We start from the raw sequence: 17092 nt of genomic DNA, 5'->3' as shown, positions 1-17092 counted from the left end.
GCATTCTACTCAGGCCAATATAAGGGTTCCCCTCTCCCCTCCAGTTCCCAGACTGGGAATATAGTTTCATCTTGGGAAAAATAGGCTTCTGGCTGTGTTTCTCATCTTCCCCAGATCCATGCTGCACAAAATCTATTCCAGGCAGCTGTGACTGAGAACCATGTCCCCCTTAACTCTTCCAGCTCCCTCTGTTACGATGGAAGCTCTAGGTGCAAAAGGCTTGAGTCTTCCCAACCTTCCCCACTCTAGCTTACCAATAAGCTAGAGGTTTCACACCAGTAGGTGAAAGCTAAGATGAAGAACTGCCAATCCTTCCCTAACTGTTCACTTGTAGAGTGAGAGTGTTACTCCAAGAAAAGTTGGTTCTTGACCCCAGCTCAGGTATAGTGGGGTTCTGCCACTACTTGTGTTCTGCTCAGGGTGAAACACAGGTCATAAGGACAAAGAACTCAGCAGCAGCTCTGCCTGAGGGGAATGATTTGATTTTGAAACAAAACTTGGAGACTCCATGCCTATGGGTTTGTCAAAAACAAGAAAGAGGTGGAAAGCCATTAAGAGAAGCTAACACTTCCAGACACAAGTAAAACAGCAGAGCAGCCAGAAGTTTTAACAGAGAGAAGCAGGAAGAGATAGCCAAGAAGGTTCTTTTGGGAACACAGTCAAGTTTACAGGTCAAGAAGCCTGTGCACATGTACTACCTTGCACCCACACAGCAGCAATCAGAGTAAGATGCAGGACAGACATGAAAGCATGCCTCAAGCCACACAGACCTATCAACACAAGGGGAAGCCTCACAAATACTCTACTTGAGCTCAGGGTCAACTCTTAGGAAGCCACAACTTAAAAACAACATCCAGTCAATCCTGGCAGTCTAGATGACTGTGCATATCCAAAGTTGTACTCTATTTGGAGCAACCAGAGAGTAAACCTCCAAGCTACTAGTCTCTGGGTGAACATGGGACAAAAAAAACATAAACATTCTGAATATGATAGCAGCCTCCAAGCCACACATACATCCACAGTAAACAATAAAAATCTAACTGGCTAAGGGGGCTAAAATACAAACTTTGATTAGTAGTAGATTATGTCAACCCAGGGGGGAACCCATGGGTAGTCCTACTAAAAGATAAAAAAACATTTTAAAATTTTTGAGCAGGGAGAGCTGAGGCTGCACATGGTGGGTAAATAGACTTTGCAGGATTAGTTCAGCCAAATCACTAGAAAATAAACAAATGATCAAGCAGGGCACTTTTGAATCAAAGACACAAATAATGTTGAAAGTAAAGTAAATGGAAAAAGACACCATGCAAACAGTAACCAAGAAACCTGGAGTGGCTTTATTAATATCAGACTTTAAAATGAAAAATATTAGTGATAAAGAGACATTTCATAATGTTAAAAGGTCAGCCTACTAGGAAGATATGAAAATTAAAAACACACATGCACTCAACAGAGAACTTCAAAATACATGAAGCAAAAACAGAACTGGAGGCAGAAATAGACATTTCTACAATCACAATTGAAGATTTCGATACCCCACTTTTTAATAGTGGACAAGAGAGTATCAACAAGAAAATGGAAGACTTCAATAATACTGTAAACCAACTAGATCTAAAATACATTTATACAACACCCCACAAAACAGTAGTAGAGCACACAGTCTTCTCAAGGATACAGGAACATCCGATAGGGTGGACCGTATGGTAGGTCAGAAAACAAGCCTCAATAAATTTGAAAGGATTGAAATTATGCAAAGTGTATTTTCTAATCACAATGGAATGAAACTAGAAATCAATAAAAGATAAAAACTTCGGGAATTTCACATGTATGTAGAAATGAAACAATGTACTCCTAAATAACTGAGAGAATCAATGTCAAGGGAAATAAGAAAATACCTAGAGATGATGAAAATGAAAACATAACATATCAAAATTGATAGCATACAGGCAAAGCAGTGCTCCCTTGTAAATTTATAGATGTAAATGCCTATATTAAAAAAGATGAAAAGATCCTGCATCAATAACTAAACCTTCCACTTTAAGAAACTAGAAAAAGAGCAACTAAAATCAAAGCAAGAAAAAGGAAATTATAATAAAAACTAGAGTGGAAATAAAATAGAACAGAAAAACAACAGAAAAATCAATGAAACCAAAACTTGGTTTTTTGAGATGATAAACAAAATTGGTAACTTTATAGTTAGACTGAACGAGGAAAAAAAGAGAAGACTCAAATTACTAAAATCAGAATCTAAGGAAGAGACATCACTATATACGGTACAGAAATAAAAAGAATTGTAAGGGAAAATGCTGACCAACTATATGCCAACAAATTAGATAAAATAGATTAAATGGAAAAATACCTAGAGACACACAAATTACTAAATCCAACTCAAGAGGAAAGAGAACACCTGAACAATTACAAAGAGAATGAATTAGTAATGTGATTGAAAAGGAAGAAGTAAAACTACCTCCACTTGCAGATGAGATGATTTTGTATATAGAAAGCCCTAAAGAATCCACTGAAAAGTTTTTAGTTATTAAATGAATTCAGCAGGGTTCAGGATACAATAACCACATATAAAAATCAATTGTATTTCTATATACCAACAATGAACAATCAAAACAAAACTAAGAAAATTCCTTTTATAATACTATACCATCAAAAATAATAAATTACTTGGGTATGTAAGTAAAAAAGTACTTAACAAAAAGTTAAGTATAAAACTTATCCTCTGAAAATTACAAAACACTGTCAAAAGAAATTAAAGATCTTAAAAAAAATCCCATTCATGGACTGAAAGATCTAATATTGTGAAGATAACATTCCCGAATTGATCTACAAACTGAATGTAATCCCTACCAAAATCCCAGCTCCTGTTTTTGTAGAAATGGACAAGCTCATCCTAAAATTCACAGGAAGATACAAAAGATCCAGAATATCCGTAACTATCTTGAAAAAGAAGACAATGTTGGATTCATAATTCCCAATTTTAAAACTTGCCACAAAGCAGCAGCAATCAATGCACTGTGGTAGTGTCATAAGAAGTGACAAACAGATGTATATGGAACAGAATTTTTGATTTAGAAATAAACCCTTTTATTTGTCATCAGTTGCTTTTCTGACAAGGATACCATGACAATTCAATGGGAAAAGAAGAGTCTTTTCAACAAATGGTGCTGGGGCAACTGGATATGTACAAGCAAAAGAATGAAGGTGGATTCTTACCTTGCAACTTCCGACCTCACACCAAAAACAACAAAAAGGACGTTAGATCTTAATATAAGGTTTAAAACTATAAAGTTATAAAAAAGTTTATAAAACTAGTGTCCATGGCAAAAAACTACATGAATATTCACAGCAGCATTATCCATAATATCCAAAAAGTGAAACCAACCCAAATGTCCATCAACTGATGAATGGATAAACAAAATGTAGTATATCCATACAATGGAATATTATTCAGCTTAATAAAAAGAAATGAAGTGCTGAGAACACACTGCAATACGGATGAACTTTGAAAACACTACGCTAAGAAGCCTGCCACAAAAGACCATATATTGTTTGACGCCTTTTATATGAAATGTCCAGTATAGGCACATCTATAGAAATAGAAAGTAAATTAGCGTTGTCTAGAGCTGGGGAGTGGAGGAAGGGGGTGGTTGGCCGTAATGGGGAGTTACTAGTGACGGGTATGGAATTCCTTTTGAAGGAACTAAAATATTCTAAAATCAGGTTGTTGTGACAGTTGCACAACCCTGTGAATATACTAAAAACATGCATACTTTAAAAATGAGTAAACTGTATGGTATAAGAAGTACATCTCAAAAAAAAAAAAAAAGTACATCTCAAGAAAACTGTTAAGAATTTAACTTGGAAGCACAATTACATTTTGGTAATTCTTGCAATATTTCAATTTTTTTCAGGTAAAGGTCTATCAATTAGAACTCACAAATCACAATTTATAAAATTGGGAAGACTTAAATAGAAATGTTCACCTAATACTATATAAATCTAAAAGCAGGGAGAAAAATATGTGCCATGTAGGAAAAAATAGAACATAAATCTTCACAATGCAAAAGTAAAAGAGAAATCACCTTTATATTATCTATGACCTTCCTACAATTTGTAAAAGCAGAGCTCAGATGCCTTTCATGTCAAATTTTAATCTTTCACCATTCCCTCTTATTTTTCTACTTACCTAACTACTGCTGCTAAAATGTTTGGTATATTGCCATTAGCTTAATATGTATAATAATGAACAACTAGGGAAAGAAACCAGAAAAAACACCCATAAAATTAACGAACTTGCAACTTACATGCCACCATATAAGAATATGTATAGAACTGGCAAAATATTGTGAGCATACTATTGGAAAATTCAAAGTGAAGTCTGCTAAGTTGGAAGCACTTCTGAATCCCTGCATATACACTGCGATAGAAATAATAATACAAATTTTGAGATTTGAAATAAAAAAATCTGGTGGTTCAACCAAGAGGAACAGGAATCAGTTAATCTAGTCAAAGAAAATAAAGGATCTATAAATGGTCTAGGAAGATAAGAGTATAAACAACATCACTTTTCATTTTTCCTCTCTAGTCCATCAGAAAAGTAGAAGCATACCTCAGAGATATTGCAGGCTTAGTTGTAGGCTACAATAAAGTGAATACAGTAATAAGGTGTATATCAAAGTTACGTTTATACTATACTGTACTTTATTAGGTGTGCAACAGCATTATGTCTAAAAAAGTATATACCTTAATTTAAAAAAAATCACTTTTGCTAAAAAATGCTAACCATCATTTGAGCTTTCAGCAAATCATAACCACTGATAATAGATCACCATAACAAATATAATGAAAAAGTTTGAAATATTGCAAGAATTAACAAAATGTGACAGAGATGCAAAGTGAGCAAATACTGTTGGAAAAATGGTGCTGATAGACTTCAACTCCTGCTCTTTGTAATAGTCTCTTTAAAGTAGTAAGGACATGAATCAAGGGGTTGGGGGCAAGAAAAGCATAGAAGAAGGGATAATAAGAACTGGTGCAATAGTTATGAAAATCTAAGGGCAAGAGAAAGGAAATGGTCAAGTTTGGGTGACTGAAACAATATTTCTAAACATAATCAAGAAAATTATGAGGAGGATATGACTTCAGAACAAAATGGTGACCTGGGAGGAGGCAGGTAAAAATTTGTAATAGCTGCAAAATCATGACAAGAGAATTGAGAGACAAGTACATGGAAAGAATGGGGTTAAGAAGATAGGAGAGATATGCCAATGAGAAGAATAACTATATTAGGGGGTTATGAGGTAAAAGATGAGCCAGTGAAGACAAACTTGGAATAATTAGAGAATGAGGAGTTGAATGAGGTAATTGTAGTGCTACAGAAGCCGGGGAGAAGAACATTTTAGAGAACAGACTACAGTATTAAATTAGGGGATATAATACTCAAGGGGTTTTTAGGGCAGTGAAACTATTCTATAGGATACTGTAATGGTAGATACCTGTTACTATACATTTGTCAAAATGCATACAATGTACAACACAGAGAATGAACTCTAATATAAACTTGGACTTCAGTTAATACATCAATATTGTTTCATCAATTTTAACAGATGTTATCACACTGATGTAAGAGATAGAAAAATTATGTGTAGGGGAAAAGGGTATGTGGGAACTCTCTGTACTTTGCAATCAATTATTTTGTAAATCTAAAACTGCTGTAATCTTTTAAAATGCTTATTAAATTAACTAAATTTAGTTAATTAGATAAAATGTTGAAGACTGAGAAAACTTTAGACTTGATGGTCAAGATACTAACCTTCAGAAGGATAGTTTCAGTAGAGCAGTGAGGTCTGGAACACATGTTGAGCAAGAGAGCAAAAGAGTTATGATTCTTGCCCTCAAGGACTTGACCATTTAGTACCAAAGATAAATTATCATGGGGAAGAGTTAGGATATAAGAACTCACAGATTATTTAGAGGGTTATTATAATTGTTTTGGAAAGAAGTAATAAGAATATCTAAGAATAATAATAGTAATAATAATAATACTACAGTGTGATAAATGGATGACAGGGAAGTGTTACAGGGCTCTGTGAGAGCACATGGAAGATCCAAACAAAGACTGGGGAGGAAGATAAAAAGAGGTAGTTTAGGGAAAGGATTTCAGAAAACATAATGTTTAAGCTGAGACTAAAAAAATGGATAGGAGTTGTACTCTGAAAAATTTTATAGCCTAAGACCATTTCATTGTTAAAAAATAAAAGACAAAAACATCCAATTCTAGAAGAAAAAGAACAATATAAAGCTTATAAATAAGACAAAAATTAATGAGTTAGAAAACAGAATATAACAGAATATAATAAACGAAAAACTGTTTCTTTGAAAAGGTTAAGTAGATTATTTACATCAAGAAAAAAAGCCCACTGTAATGGTGATGCATAACTCATTATAACTTTAGTTTAAAAGTTAGAAAATGTTTTTAAAATAACCATAAACATAACAATTTGTTATTGTAGTAACACCAATAACCTAAAATGTGAGGAAGAAGTAAAAGTATAAAGTTTCTATATGCTATCTATCAAGTTGTAGTCAGCTTAAAATAAGATGTTATAAATATAACATATTTTATGTAAGCCTTGTGGTAACCACAAAGAAAAAAACTTGTAGCAGATAAACAAAAGACTATGACAAAGGACTCAAACATACTACTACAAAGTCTTTAAATCACAAATGAAGACACTAAGAGAGAAAGCAAAAAACAAAGGATCTACAAAACAGAAAACAATGAAGAAATGGCATTAGTAAGTTTTTACCTCTCAACAATTACTTTAAATGTAAATAGATTAAATTCTTCAATCAAAAGACATAGAATGGCTGAATGGACAAAAAAATGAGAACCAAATGATATGCTGCTTAGAGGAGACTCATTTTAGCTTTAAGGGTGAACAGAGAATGAGAATTGAAGGGACAGGAAATAGTATTTTAAGCAAATGGTAAACAAGAGAAAGCAAAGGTAGCTATATTTATATCAGACAAAATAGACTGTGAATTAAAAAATGGTAAAAAAAAAAAAGATAAAGTTACTATCATAAAGAAAAGGGGTCAATCCATCAAGAAGATAAAACAATAATAAATATTTATGCACCCAACATTGGAGCACCTAAATACATAAACCAAGTAGTAAAATAAAAGGGAAATACACAGCAATACAATAACAGTTGGGGACATTAATACCCCACTCTCAACAATGGACAGATCATCCAGATAGGAAATCAAGTAAGAAAGTGAATCTGAACAATACTATAGACCAAATGGACTTAACAGACATATACGGAACATTCTGTCCAATGGCAGCAAATACACATTCTTCTCAAGTACACATGGAACATTTTCTACAATAGATCATGTGCTAAAACACAAAAGTCTCAACAAATTCAAGAAGACAGAAATTAGTATCACATATCTTTTCCAACTACAAAGGAATTAAACTAGAAATCAATAAACAGGAGGAAAGCTGGAGAATTCACAAATACAGGGAAACTAAATGGCACACTCCTGAACAACCAATGGATCAAAGAAGAAATCAACAAGGAAATTAAAAATATCTTGAGACAAAAAAAGGAAATACAATAAACCATAACTTATGGAATGTAGCAAAAGCAGTTCCAAGAGGGGAGCTTATACTGATAAATACATACATCAAGAAAAAAAGAACTAGGGCACCTGGGTGGCTCAGTCATTAAGCGTCTGCCTTCGGCTCAGGTCATGATCCCAGGGTCCTGGGATCGAGTCCCACATCCGGCTCCCTGCTCTGCAGGAAGCCTGCTTCTCCCTCTCCCACTCCCCCTGCTTGTGTTCCTGCTCTCGCTATGTCTCTCTCTGTCAAATAAATAAATAAAATCTTTAAAAAAAAAAAACTATCTCCAATAAACAACCTAACTTTATACTTAAAGGAACTAGAAAAAGAATAAACTAAGCCCAAAGTTAACAGAAGAAAGGAAATAATAAAAATTAGAGCATAAATAAATGAAATAAAGAACAGGAAAATAGAAAAGATGAACAAAACCAAGAGCTGGTTCTTTGAAAACATTACCAAGATTAATAAACCTTTCACTAGACTAACCACAACAAAAAAGGACCCAAATAAATATTACTATAAATGATGAGATGTTACAACTGATACCACAGAAATGCAAATGATCATAAGAGACTATGATGAACAACTATTTACCAAACAAGTGGACAACCTAAAAGAAATGCATAAATTCCTAGAAATGTACAGCCTACCAAGACTTATTTATGAAAACCAGAAAATCTAAACAGACCAATAACATGTAAGCAGATGGAGGCAGTAATCAAAAACTTCCCAACAAAGAAAAGCCCGGTACCAGATGGCTTCACTGTGAATTCTACCCAACACTTAAAGAATTAATACCAACTCTTCTCAAACTCTTCCAGAAAAGTGAAAAGGTGGGAATACTTCCAAACTCATTTTACCAGAAGAGCATTACCTTGATACCAAAGCTAAGTAAGAATACTACAAGAAAAGAAAATTAGAGGCAAACATCTCTGATGAATATAGATGTAAAAATTTTCAACAAAATACTAGCAAATAGAATGCAATAGCACATCAAAGAATCATACATGATAAAGTGAGATTCATCCTCTGGATGCAAAGATGGTTCAACATATGCAAACCAATAAATGTTATACATCACATCAATGGAATAAAAGATAAAAATCATACAATCACCTCAACAGATGCAGCAAAACAATTTGACAAAATTCAATACTCATTCATGATAAACAGTCTCAACAAACTGGGTATACAGGAAAGTACCTCAAAATAATTAAGGCTTTATCTGATAAACCCACAACTAATATTCTCTGTGGTGAAAAGCTGAAAGACTTTTTTCTAAGATCAGGAACAAGATCAGAGTGCCCAACCTCATCACTCCTATTCAACACAGTATTGGAAGTCCTAGCCAGAGCAATCAAGCAATAAAAAGAAATAGAAAGCATCTGAATTGAGGAGAAAGTAGTATGATTATCTCTTTTTGCACACTACATAATCTTAAATAAAGAAAATCCAAAAGATTCCACCAAAAAACTGCTAGAACTAGTAAAGAAATTCAGTAAAGTTGCAGGATACAAAATCAATACACAAAATCAGTCATTTTTCTACACACTAACAATGAATTATCTGAAAATGAAAAAAGAAAACAATCTCAGGTGCCTGGGTGGCTCAGTTGGTTAAGCGACTGCCTTTGGCTCAGGTCATGATCCTGGAGTCCCGGGATCGAGTCCCACATCGGGCTCCCTGCTCGGCGGGGAGTCTGCTTCTCCCTCTGACCCTCCCCCCTCTCATGTGCTATCTCTCTCTCTCTCATTCTCTCTCTCAAATAAATAAATAAAATCTTTAAAAAAAAAAAAAGAAAGAAAACAATCTCATTTATAATAGCATCCCAAAAAATTGCTTAGGAATAAATTTAACCAAGATGAACGATCTTTACAATGAAAACTATGAGACATTGATTAAAGATATTGAAGAACACACAAATGAAGAGAAAGATAGCCTGTGGTTCATGGATTAATATTAAAATGTTCACACTATCTAAAGTAATCCATTGATTCACTGCAATCCCTATCAAGATTCCAATGGCATCTTTTTTTTTTTTACAGAAATAAAAAAGCTATACTAAAATTCATATGGAACCACAAAAGACACCAAATAGCCAAAGCAAATCCTAAAACAGAATAACAAAGCTGGAGGCATCACATTTACTGATTTCAAACTATATTACAAAGCTACAGTTATCAAAACCATACTGGAATAAAGACAGACACAAAGATCAACTGAACAGAACTATAAACCCAGAAATAAACCCATGCACGAATAGTCAACTAACATTTGAAAAGGGAGCCAAGAATATCAATGGAGGAAAGATGGTCTCTTCACTACACTAGATATTCATATGCAAAAGAATTAAACTAGACCCCTATCTTATGCCACTCAGAAAAACTAACATGAAATGGATTAAAGACTTAATATTGTAAAATTCCTAGAAGAAAAATAGAGGAAAAGCTCTTTGACACTGGTCCCGGCAATGCTTTTTTAGATATGAAGGCACAAGCAACAAAACCAAAACAAGTGGAACTACATCAAACTAAAAAGCTTCTGCATGGCAAAACAATGATAAACAAAATGAAAAGGCAACCTATGAAGTGGAAAAAAATATTTGTAAACTATATATATGTATCTGATAATTGGGTTAGTATCCAAAACATTAAGGAACTCATACAACTCAACAGCAATAAAACAAATAATCCGATTAAAATGGGCAAAAAGAAAAAAGAAAAGAGGACCTAAAAAAAAAAAAATGGGCAAGGACCCAAAGAGACATTTTTCCAAAGAGGATATTCAAATGACCAGCACATACATGAAGAGGTGCCCAGCATCACTAATCACTGGGGAAATGAAAATCAAAACCACAGTGAAATATCACCCCACACCTGCTAGAATGGCTATTATCAAAAAGACAAGAGATAACAAGTGTTGATGAGGATATACAGAAAAGACAACCCTTGTTGTAAACTGTTGGTGGGAATGTGAATTGATGCAGACTTTATGGGAAACAATATGGAGGTTCCTCAAAAAATTAAAAACAGAACTACTACATGATCCAGCAATCCCACTTCTGGATATATATCCAAAAAAACCCCCAAAATTACTACCTTGAAGAGGTATCTGCATCCCCATGTTCACTGAAGCATTGTTTACAATAGCCAAAGTATGAAAACAACCTGTGTTCATCAACAGATGAATGGATCAAGAAAATGTGGTATACATGTACAGCTGACCCTTGAACAAGAGGGGTTTGAACTGCATGGGTTTATTTATAAACAAATTTTTTTCCATAAATACAGTACAGTACTGTAAATGTATTTTCTCTTATGATTTTCTCAGTAACATTTTTCTATAGCTTACTTTAAGAATACATATATATATATAAAACACATATAACATATAAACTATATGTTAATTGACTTTATATTATCAGTAAGGCTTCCGGTCAAGAGTAGGCTATTGGTAGTTAAGTTTTTAGGAAGTGAAAGTTATATGCAGATATTGAACTGCATGGGGATGGGGTGAGGTTGGTGCTCTTAATTCCTGTGTTCTTCAAGGGCCAACCATACAATGAAATTCAGCCATAACAAAAGAAGGAAATCCTGCCATTTGTGACAACTTGGATGAAACCTGAAGGCATTATGCTAAGTGAAATAAGTCAGACAGAGACAGACAAATATTGTAATGTTCTTACTTATATGTGGAATCTGAAAAAACTGAACTCACAGAAACAGAGAGCAGACTGGTTTCAGGGGTGGGGGATAGGGAAATGGGTGAAGGTGGTCAAAGGGTATAAGCTTCCAGCTGTGAGATGAGTAAGTTCTGGGGAAGTAAAGGACAGCATAGTAACTAGAGTTAACAGTACTGTATTATTTAAAGGTTGCTAAGAGAGCGGATTTTTAAAGTTCTCATTACACAAAAAATTCTAACTATGTGAAGTGATGAATGCGTTAACTAACCTTATTGTAGAAATCATTTTACAATATATATATTTATAAATCATTATGTTTAAACCATAAACTATCACAATGTTGTATGTCAATGCTATCTCAATAAATCTAGAGGGAAAAAACTTTGAAGGGATGATATAGGAATACATAAATTAATTTTTTAAAAAGAGCAAAAAAAAAATCCCACAAAACTGAGAAAAGGAATATAGCAGAATTATGATATGTGTGTATGTACTAATTTGTATTAGTATGCATTTTGAAAACCTCAATGAAAAGGAGTTTTGTAAAAAACCAAAGACACTGAAATTGACCCAAGAACTAAACGAAAACCCAGAGGCTAATAATGATGAAAAAAACTGGAAGAATTAGAAATTTTACTAGTTATTCCAAATTTTCAAACAACAGATAATATTCATTTCATGAGGCTGGCTATAATCTTAACTCTAAACACAGTAAGCACAGATAAAAAATTAAATAAATATAGAATATGCTTAGAAATGGGTTATACCCTAATTCAAAATGAAAGTCTAGTAAACTGAACACAACAGGAAGTCAAATGACCCAGTAGGTTATTCCAAGAATTATTTAATATTAGCAATCTAGTGATACTACGTATAATATACATCAGTTAAGAAAGCAAAACTATATGAAAATTTGAATAGATGCTGAAAAAGATTCCAATAACAGGATGTCCCTCTTATAATACGTATTTAACACTGTAGTGGAAGTTCTAGTCAATGCAATAAAGTATGATATAAGCAAAAATAGGCATAACTTTTAGAAAAGAGATTATGTGTAAGGTAATTACATACCTAAACAGATCTGAATAGACAACTATAAAATGTTTAAAATAAATAAGAGAATTCACTAAAGTATTTGGACAGCAAAATATAATGGGAAAAAAATTCTATTTTGAATATCATAACAACAATAAAATAACCCTAAAAGTAATGTCTGGGTCTCAGAATAAATGAAAAACACACCATAATTATGAATGGGAAGAATGATGATAGCAAATGTACTTATTCTCTCCATATGAAAGTTTTATTGTAAATCAAAACCAAAATATTAATGGGACTTTTTTTCTGGAAAACAAGAGCGTAATTCTAACACGTATCCAGAAGAATAAACAGGTGATAGTACCAAAGAAAAGGAGGATATGGATGAATAGGGTGAGGAAGAAGACTGGGTCTATCAGATATTAAATCACAAAGCTATAATAATCACTAACATCTGCATAAAACTGATAGACAACTCGATAGAAATGAACAGATAGCTCTGATATAAAACGGTTAATATTTGATAAAGGAAACATCAAATCAATGAGAATGGTATGGATTATTCAACAAATTATGGAAATAGACTATTCTCCAATATTCAAGCTAGTTCCATTTCTTATTCCATAAACTAAAATGTATTCCAGAAGAAATTAAGAATTAAATGTAAAATAATTACCATTCCTACCAAGTAATTATGGATCTAGAAGGAAATACAGAACATTTAATTGATTTCAAGACAGAATTCTCTAAGCACAATAAGCAACTGAAAAAAATCCAAAGAAAGAAGACTGAGAAAATTACATAAAAATGAAAAACCTGTATGCTAAACAATATGAAGTTATTGAAAACCGAAAGCCAAACAACTAACTGGGAAAACTCCCACAATAAGTACAAAAGTTAATCCTTAGATACACACATATGTAGAAGAGCTCCTGCAATTAAGAAAAATTTCCTTTTAAATAGAAAAAGGACACTAAGAGGGAATTTGAAAAAAATTAAAATTTCTTACAAATACATGAAAGATATTAACTTCACTAGTAGTAAAGAACAATAAATTAAAGAGATACCATGATCTGCCTCCCAAGCTAGGAAAGGTTTAGAAAATATGACCAATACCTTGTGTTGGCCAGGTTGAAGTTATATTAGTGTTCTTACATAATGTTGGTACTAATTAGAAATTAGTACTTAGTGAAAAGTAATTCTGTAATATGTATGGCCTGAAATAAGTTCTTATGCTTTGATGTAATAATTCCATTTCTAGGAACCTATCCTAGGGCAAGATATTAAAAACAATGTCAATGTCCAATAACCATAGAACTTGGTGCCATAAAAAATTATTTTTGAAAAATACCAAAATGCCTGAGGAAAATGCTCCCAACATGATAAAGTCCTTTTTAAAAGATAACTTACTGCATACATATTACTAGGATTCCAGTTTTTTAAAACAAAAGAATCATATGTATAATCAAAAAAGACTGAAAATAAACAAATGTTCAGAATAGTGTTATAAATATATGGTTTATTTTTCTATTGTATATTTTCTATAATAACTAGAGAAACTAAACATTATTTTTAAAAGATTATTCTGAAAAAAGCTAAAAAACACAAAAACCAAAGAAGTGAGTAAAGATATTTTCTCATAAAATTTGGTAGTAAAAGGCATGAAAGGGATAGACTATAGCTTGAAAGGATGGTAACTGAGGACAGTTTTGTTTTCTTTTGTTTAAAGAAACGTTAACAAGTGTGCTTATGGTAAAGAGGTAAGTAGAAATACAAGATAAAGATGTGGTAACTTTTTGAAGATCCTAGAGCAAGCAGAGAAGGTAGGAGGTAGAAGTACAGATAGAAAAAAAAAAGGGTTTTTCTGAAACTGAAGGTGAGCAAGAAAAGATGGCTCAATATAGAAATTTTAAAGAAAAGTTATAAGGCGGAGTTGTTTGATATGGGAAAGGAATGAATAATCTTTATTTTGCATTCCTATAGAATACTGCTGGCATGGTAGTTTGTTTCAAATGAATTCCCCAATGGTCAGAATCACTGGATTTAATTAGAGGTGTGACTAATGTGTGTTAAATATGAATGGGTGGAGGAAGAAAGGTTAGGAACTATTGTTCTACCAGACTGTCTTTTACATAGGAGGTCAAACATTTGAATTGAATCCTCAGTGAGGTTAGATTAGAGATGATCTTTTGACTATAATGAAGGGCTTAAAGAACAAAGAAGGTTTATAATAATTACTCTGAGAAACAAAGTAAGAAGTAAACAAGGGATAAGAAATTTGCCAAACAGTAGAGAAGGTATTGCTGAAGTAAAGGAGCATGAATCTACAGTAACTCTCTATATCACACTGGTTTGATCATTTTCTCTAGGAGTAGAGAAAGTAGATGTTAAGAATGATTTGGATCAGGGGCGCCTGCATGGCTCAGTTGGTTAAGCCACAGACTCTCAGGTTTTTTTTGTTTTTGTTTTTTTAAGATTTTATCTATTTATTTGAGAGAGAGAGAATGAGAGAGAGCACGAGAGGGAAGAGGGTCAGAGGGAGAAGCAGACTCCCTGCTGAGCAGGGAGCCCGATATGGGACTCAATCCCGGGACTCCAGGATCATGACCTGAACTCAGGTCATGATCTCAGGGTCCTGAGATCCAGCCCTGCATCAGGCTCTGTGCTCAGTGGGGATTCTGCTTGAGATTCTCTATCCCTCTGCTCCTCCCCACCCAACTCACACGTGCGTGTGCTCTCTAATAAAATCTGAAAAAAAAAAGAATGATTCTGATCAGAGGATTGATTATAGTCATATATATACATATATATACTTCAGTGGAAGAATAGTTTTGAGGATGTCAGAAATGGCATTTTTATAGCTGACAATGTGCGAGTCTGCTGACAGGACAAATGAAATCAGAGGTGGGTGGCAGACTGACTGTGGGAACAGAAAAAGCAAAAAACTGGAAACATAAAAGTACAAAACACCAACTGACTAAGATGTGAGAAAGTGAGAAATGGATATTAAGTAGGTTGTGGATTTGAGATCTCAGAAATACAGGTATTCAAAGTATTGCTTTATTAATGTGTTTCTAGTTATATTGCCAAAAAACCCCTATCCATAAATTTTATTTAGAGTCTAGACAAGAAAGTAACATATATACATGTCAACCTTACAGAAATTCCAGTTAAGTAATATTTTGCAGTTTCTAGTACTGGTTTCCCAGAAGTCTTGTTCATATACTATACATCAAGAACCTAGATACCATTAAAATAATGATATAACAAGATTTTACACATCAAAACCCAAATGTAAACAGGTACATATCCAAGAGCTTAATGAGAAATCAGATTTATAGCAATATAGTAACCTATATCCATGTTCTTTGCTCCATTAATATTTTTTGTATGTACTAGCCTTTTTTTTTTTTTAAGATTTTATTTATTTTTTTGACAGAGAGAGACATAGTGAGAGCAGGAACACAAGCAGGGGGAGTGGGAGAGGAAGAAGCAGGCTTCCTGTGGAGCAGGGAGCCCGACGCGGGGCTCAATCCCAGCACCCTGGGATCATGACCTGAGCCGAAGGCAGACGTTTAACGACTGAGCCACCCAGGTGCCCCATGTACTAGCTTGTATTCACCAGTCATTTCACTTGAGACCTCCAAGACTAATCAAAAAGGGTATATTTGGAACGTCTAACTATGGGAAAACCAAAGGACATTTTTTAAGTTCAGTTAGATTTCTGCCATCAAAAGAATTCTGAAATGCATTAAAAAGGTATAAACCATTCAAAGATACCAAACATTTTAATGCAGCCCTGCATTTTTTTTCAAAAAGATTATTTAAAGGTATAAGTAAATCAAATGTTTCTGTTCAGAAAGTCAACAATACAGTATTATTCACACATAAATAAAAATAGCTGACAGTTGCTAGTTATAAATCTGAAGGTCCTCCAACAACTTACCACTGTCTTGAATCCAAGTTCCTAAGTTCTCTAAGTAGTTTCTCATTTTTCTTCAAGAGATGAAAGCTCCTCCTAAATAGAGAGATTTATAAACATTTTCATCACCTTTGCAGTGAATGACATGACAGTCCCGGAAATACTTTCCACTCTACTCATGCAACTTTTAAACACTTTTCTTGCTTTTCATACTTCTAACACAAAGGAGAACAGACCCTAAAAGAAATGTAAAGAATAAATGTCATTATTTCTACCAACGCCCTCATAGATTTCTGTCAGTGGATCATTATTGGTAACTTCAATTTTTCCTTGCAGATGCTGTGAGCTTCTCAAACTCATATCCAGAAAAATGGATAAAAGTACTTGCAGGTTCCTTCTCAAGAGTTTCCTAAAATATATAAGAAAGTTGCTCCTAATGAGAAATAAAATATTCACAAAATCTAAATCATTATCAAGTAAGCATATGTAATCCAGATGGAATTTGCTTTCTTCCTTATGTTACCTTACAGGTATTTTTTACACTATGAAGCAATGTAGACATTTTACCAAATACATTCTTTATGTGCTAAATACGTACAAATTATATTCATGAAATCAATGCTTGCTGTGGTAAAATATAGCTTCCCACCTTTAATTTTTCTCAAGAGCCAATATACGGACCATCCTACAGCAAGAGAGAGTAGAATGTACTTACACGAGTGGCAATTACCTACATTTGGACATTCCATAAGGCAAACTGTATTCCTGACATGTCTTCCCCATAAAGCAGAGAATACTCCCTTCT

At 33.6% G+C, this 17092-nt stretch overlaps 1 protein-coding gene across 2 annotated transcripts in view; it reads right to left on the bottom strand.

Annotated features, from left to right (window-relative positions):
* The window catches only part of RALGAPA1 (Ral GTPase activating protein catalytic subunit alpha 1), a 252659-nt gene that overhangs the window by 71119 nt on the left and 164448 nt on the right, over window positions 1–17092 (bottom strand). For both annotated transcript variants that reach the window (XM_088024638.1, XM_028114832.2), the window contains one exon: window positions 16312–16383. In XM_088024638.1, coding sequence (XP_087880764.1) covers window positions 16312–16383 — 72 coding nt within the window. The remainder of the gene's footprint in view (window positions 1–16311; window positions 16384–17092) is intronic.

Source organism: Eumetopias jubatus, unplaced genomic scaffold (assembly GCF_037043125.1).
Source record: "Eumetopias jubatus isolate StellerSeaLion01/CBP00866 unplaced genomic scaffold, mEumJub1_p1.0 scaffold_7, whole genome shotgun sequence".
NCBI classification, from domain to species: Eukaryota; Metazoa; Chordata; class Mammalia; order Carnivora; family Otariidae; genus Eumetopias; species Eumetopias jubatus.
This window is presented reverse-complemented; position numbering and strand designations above follow the sequence as displayed.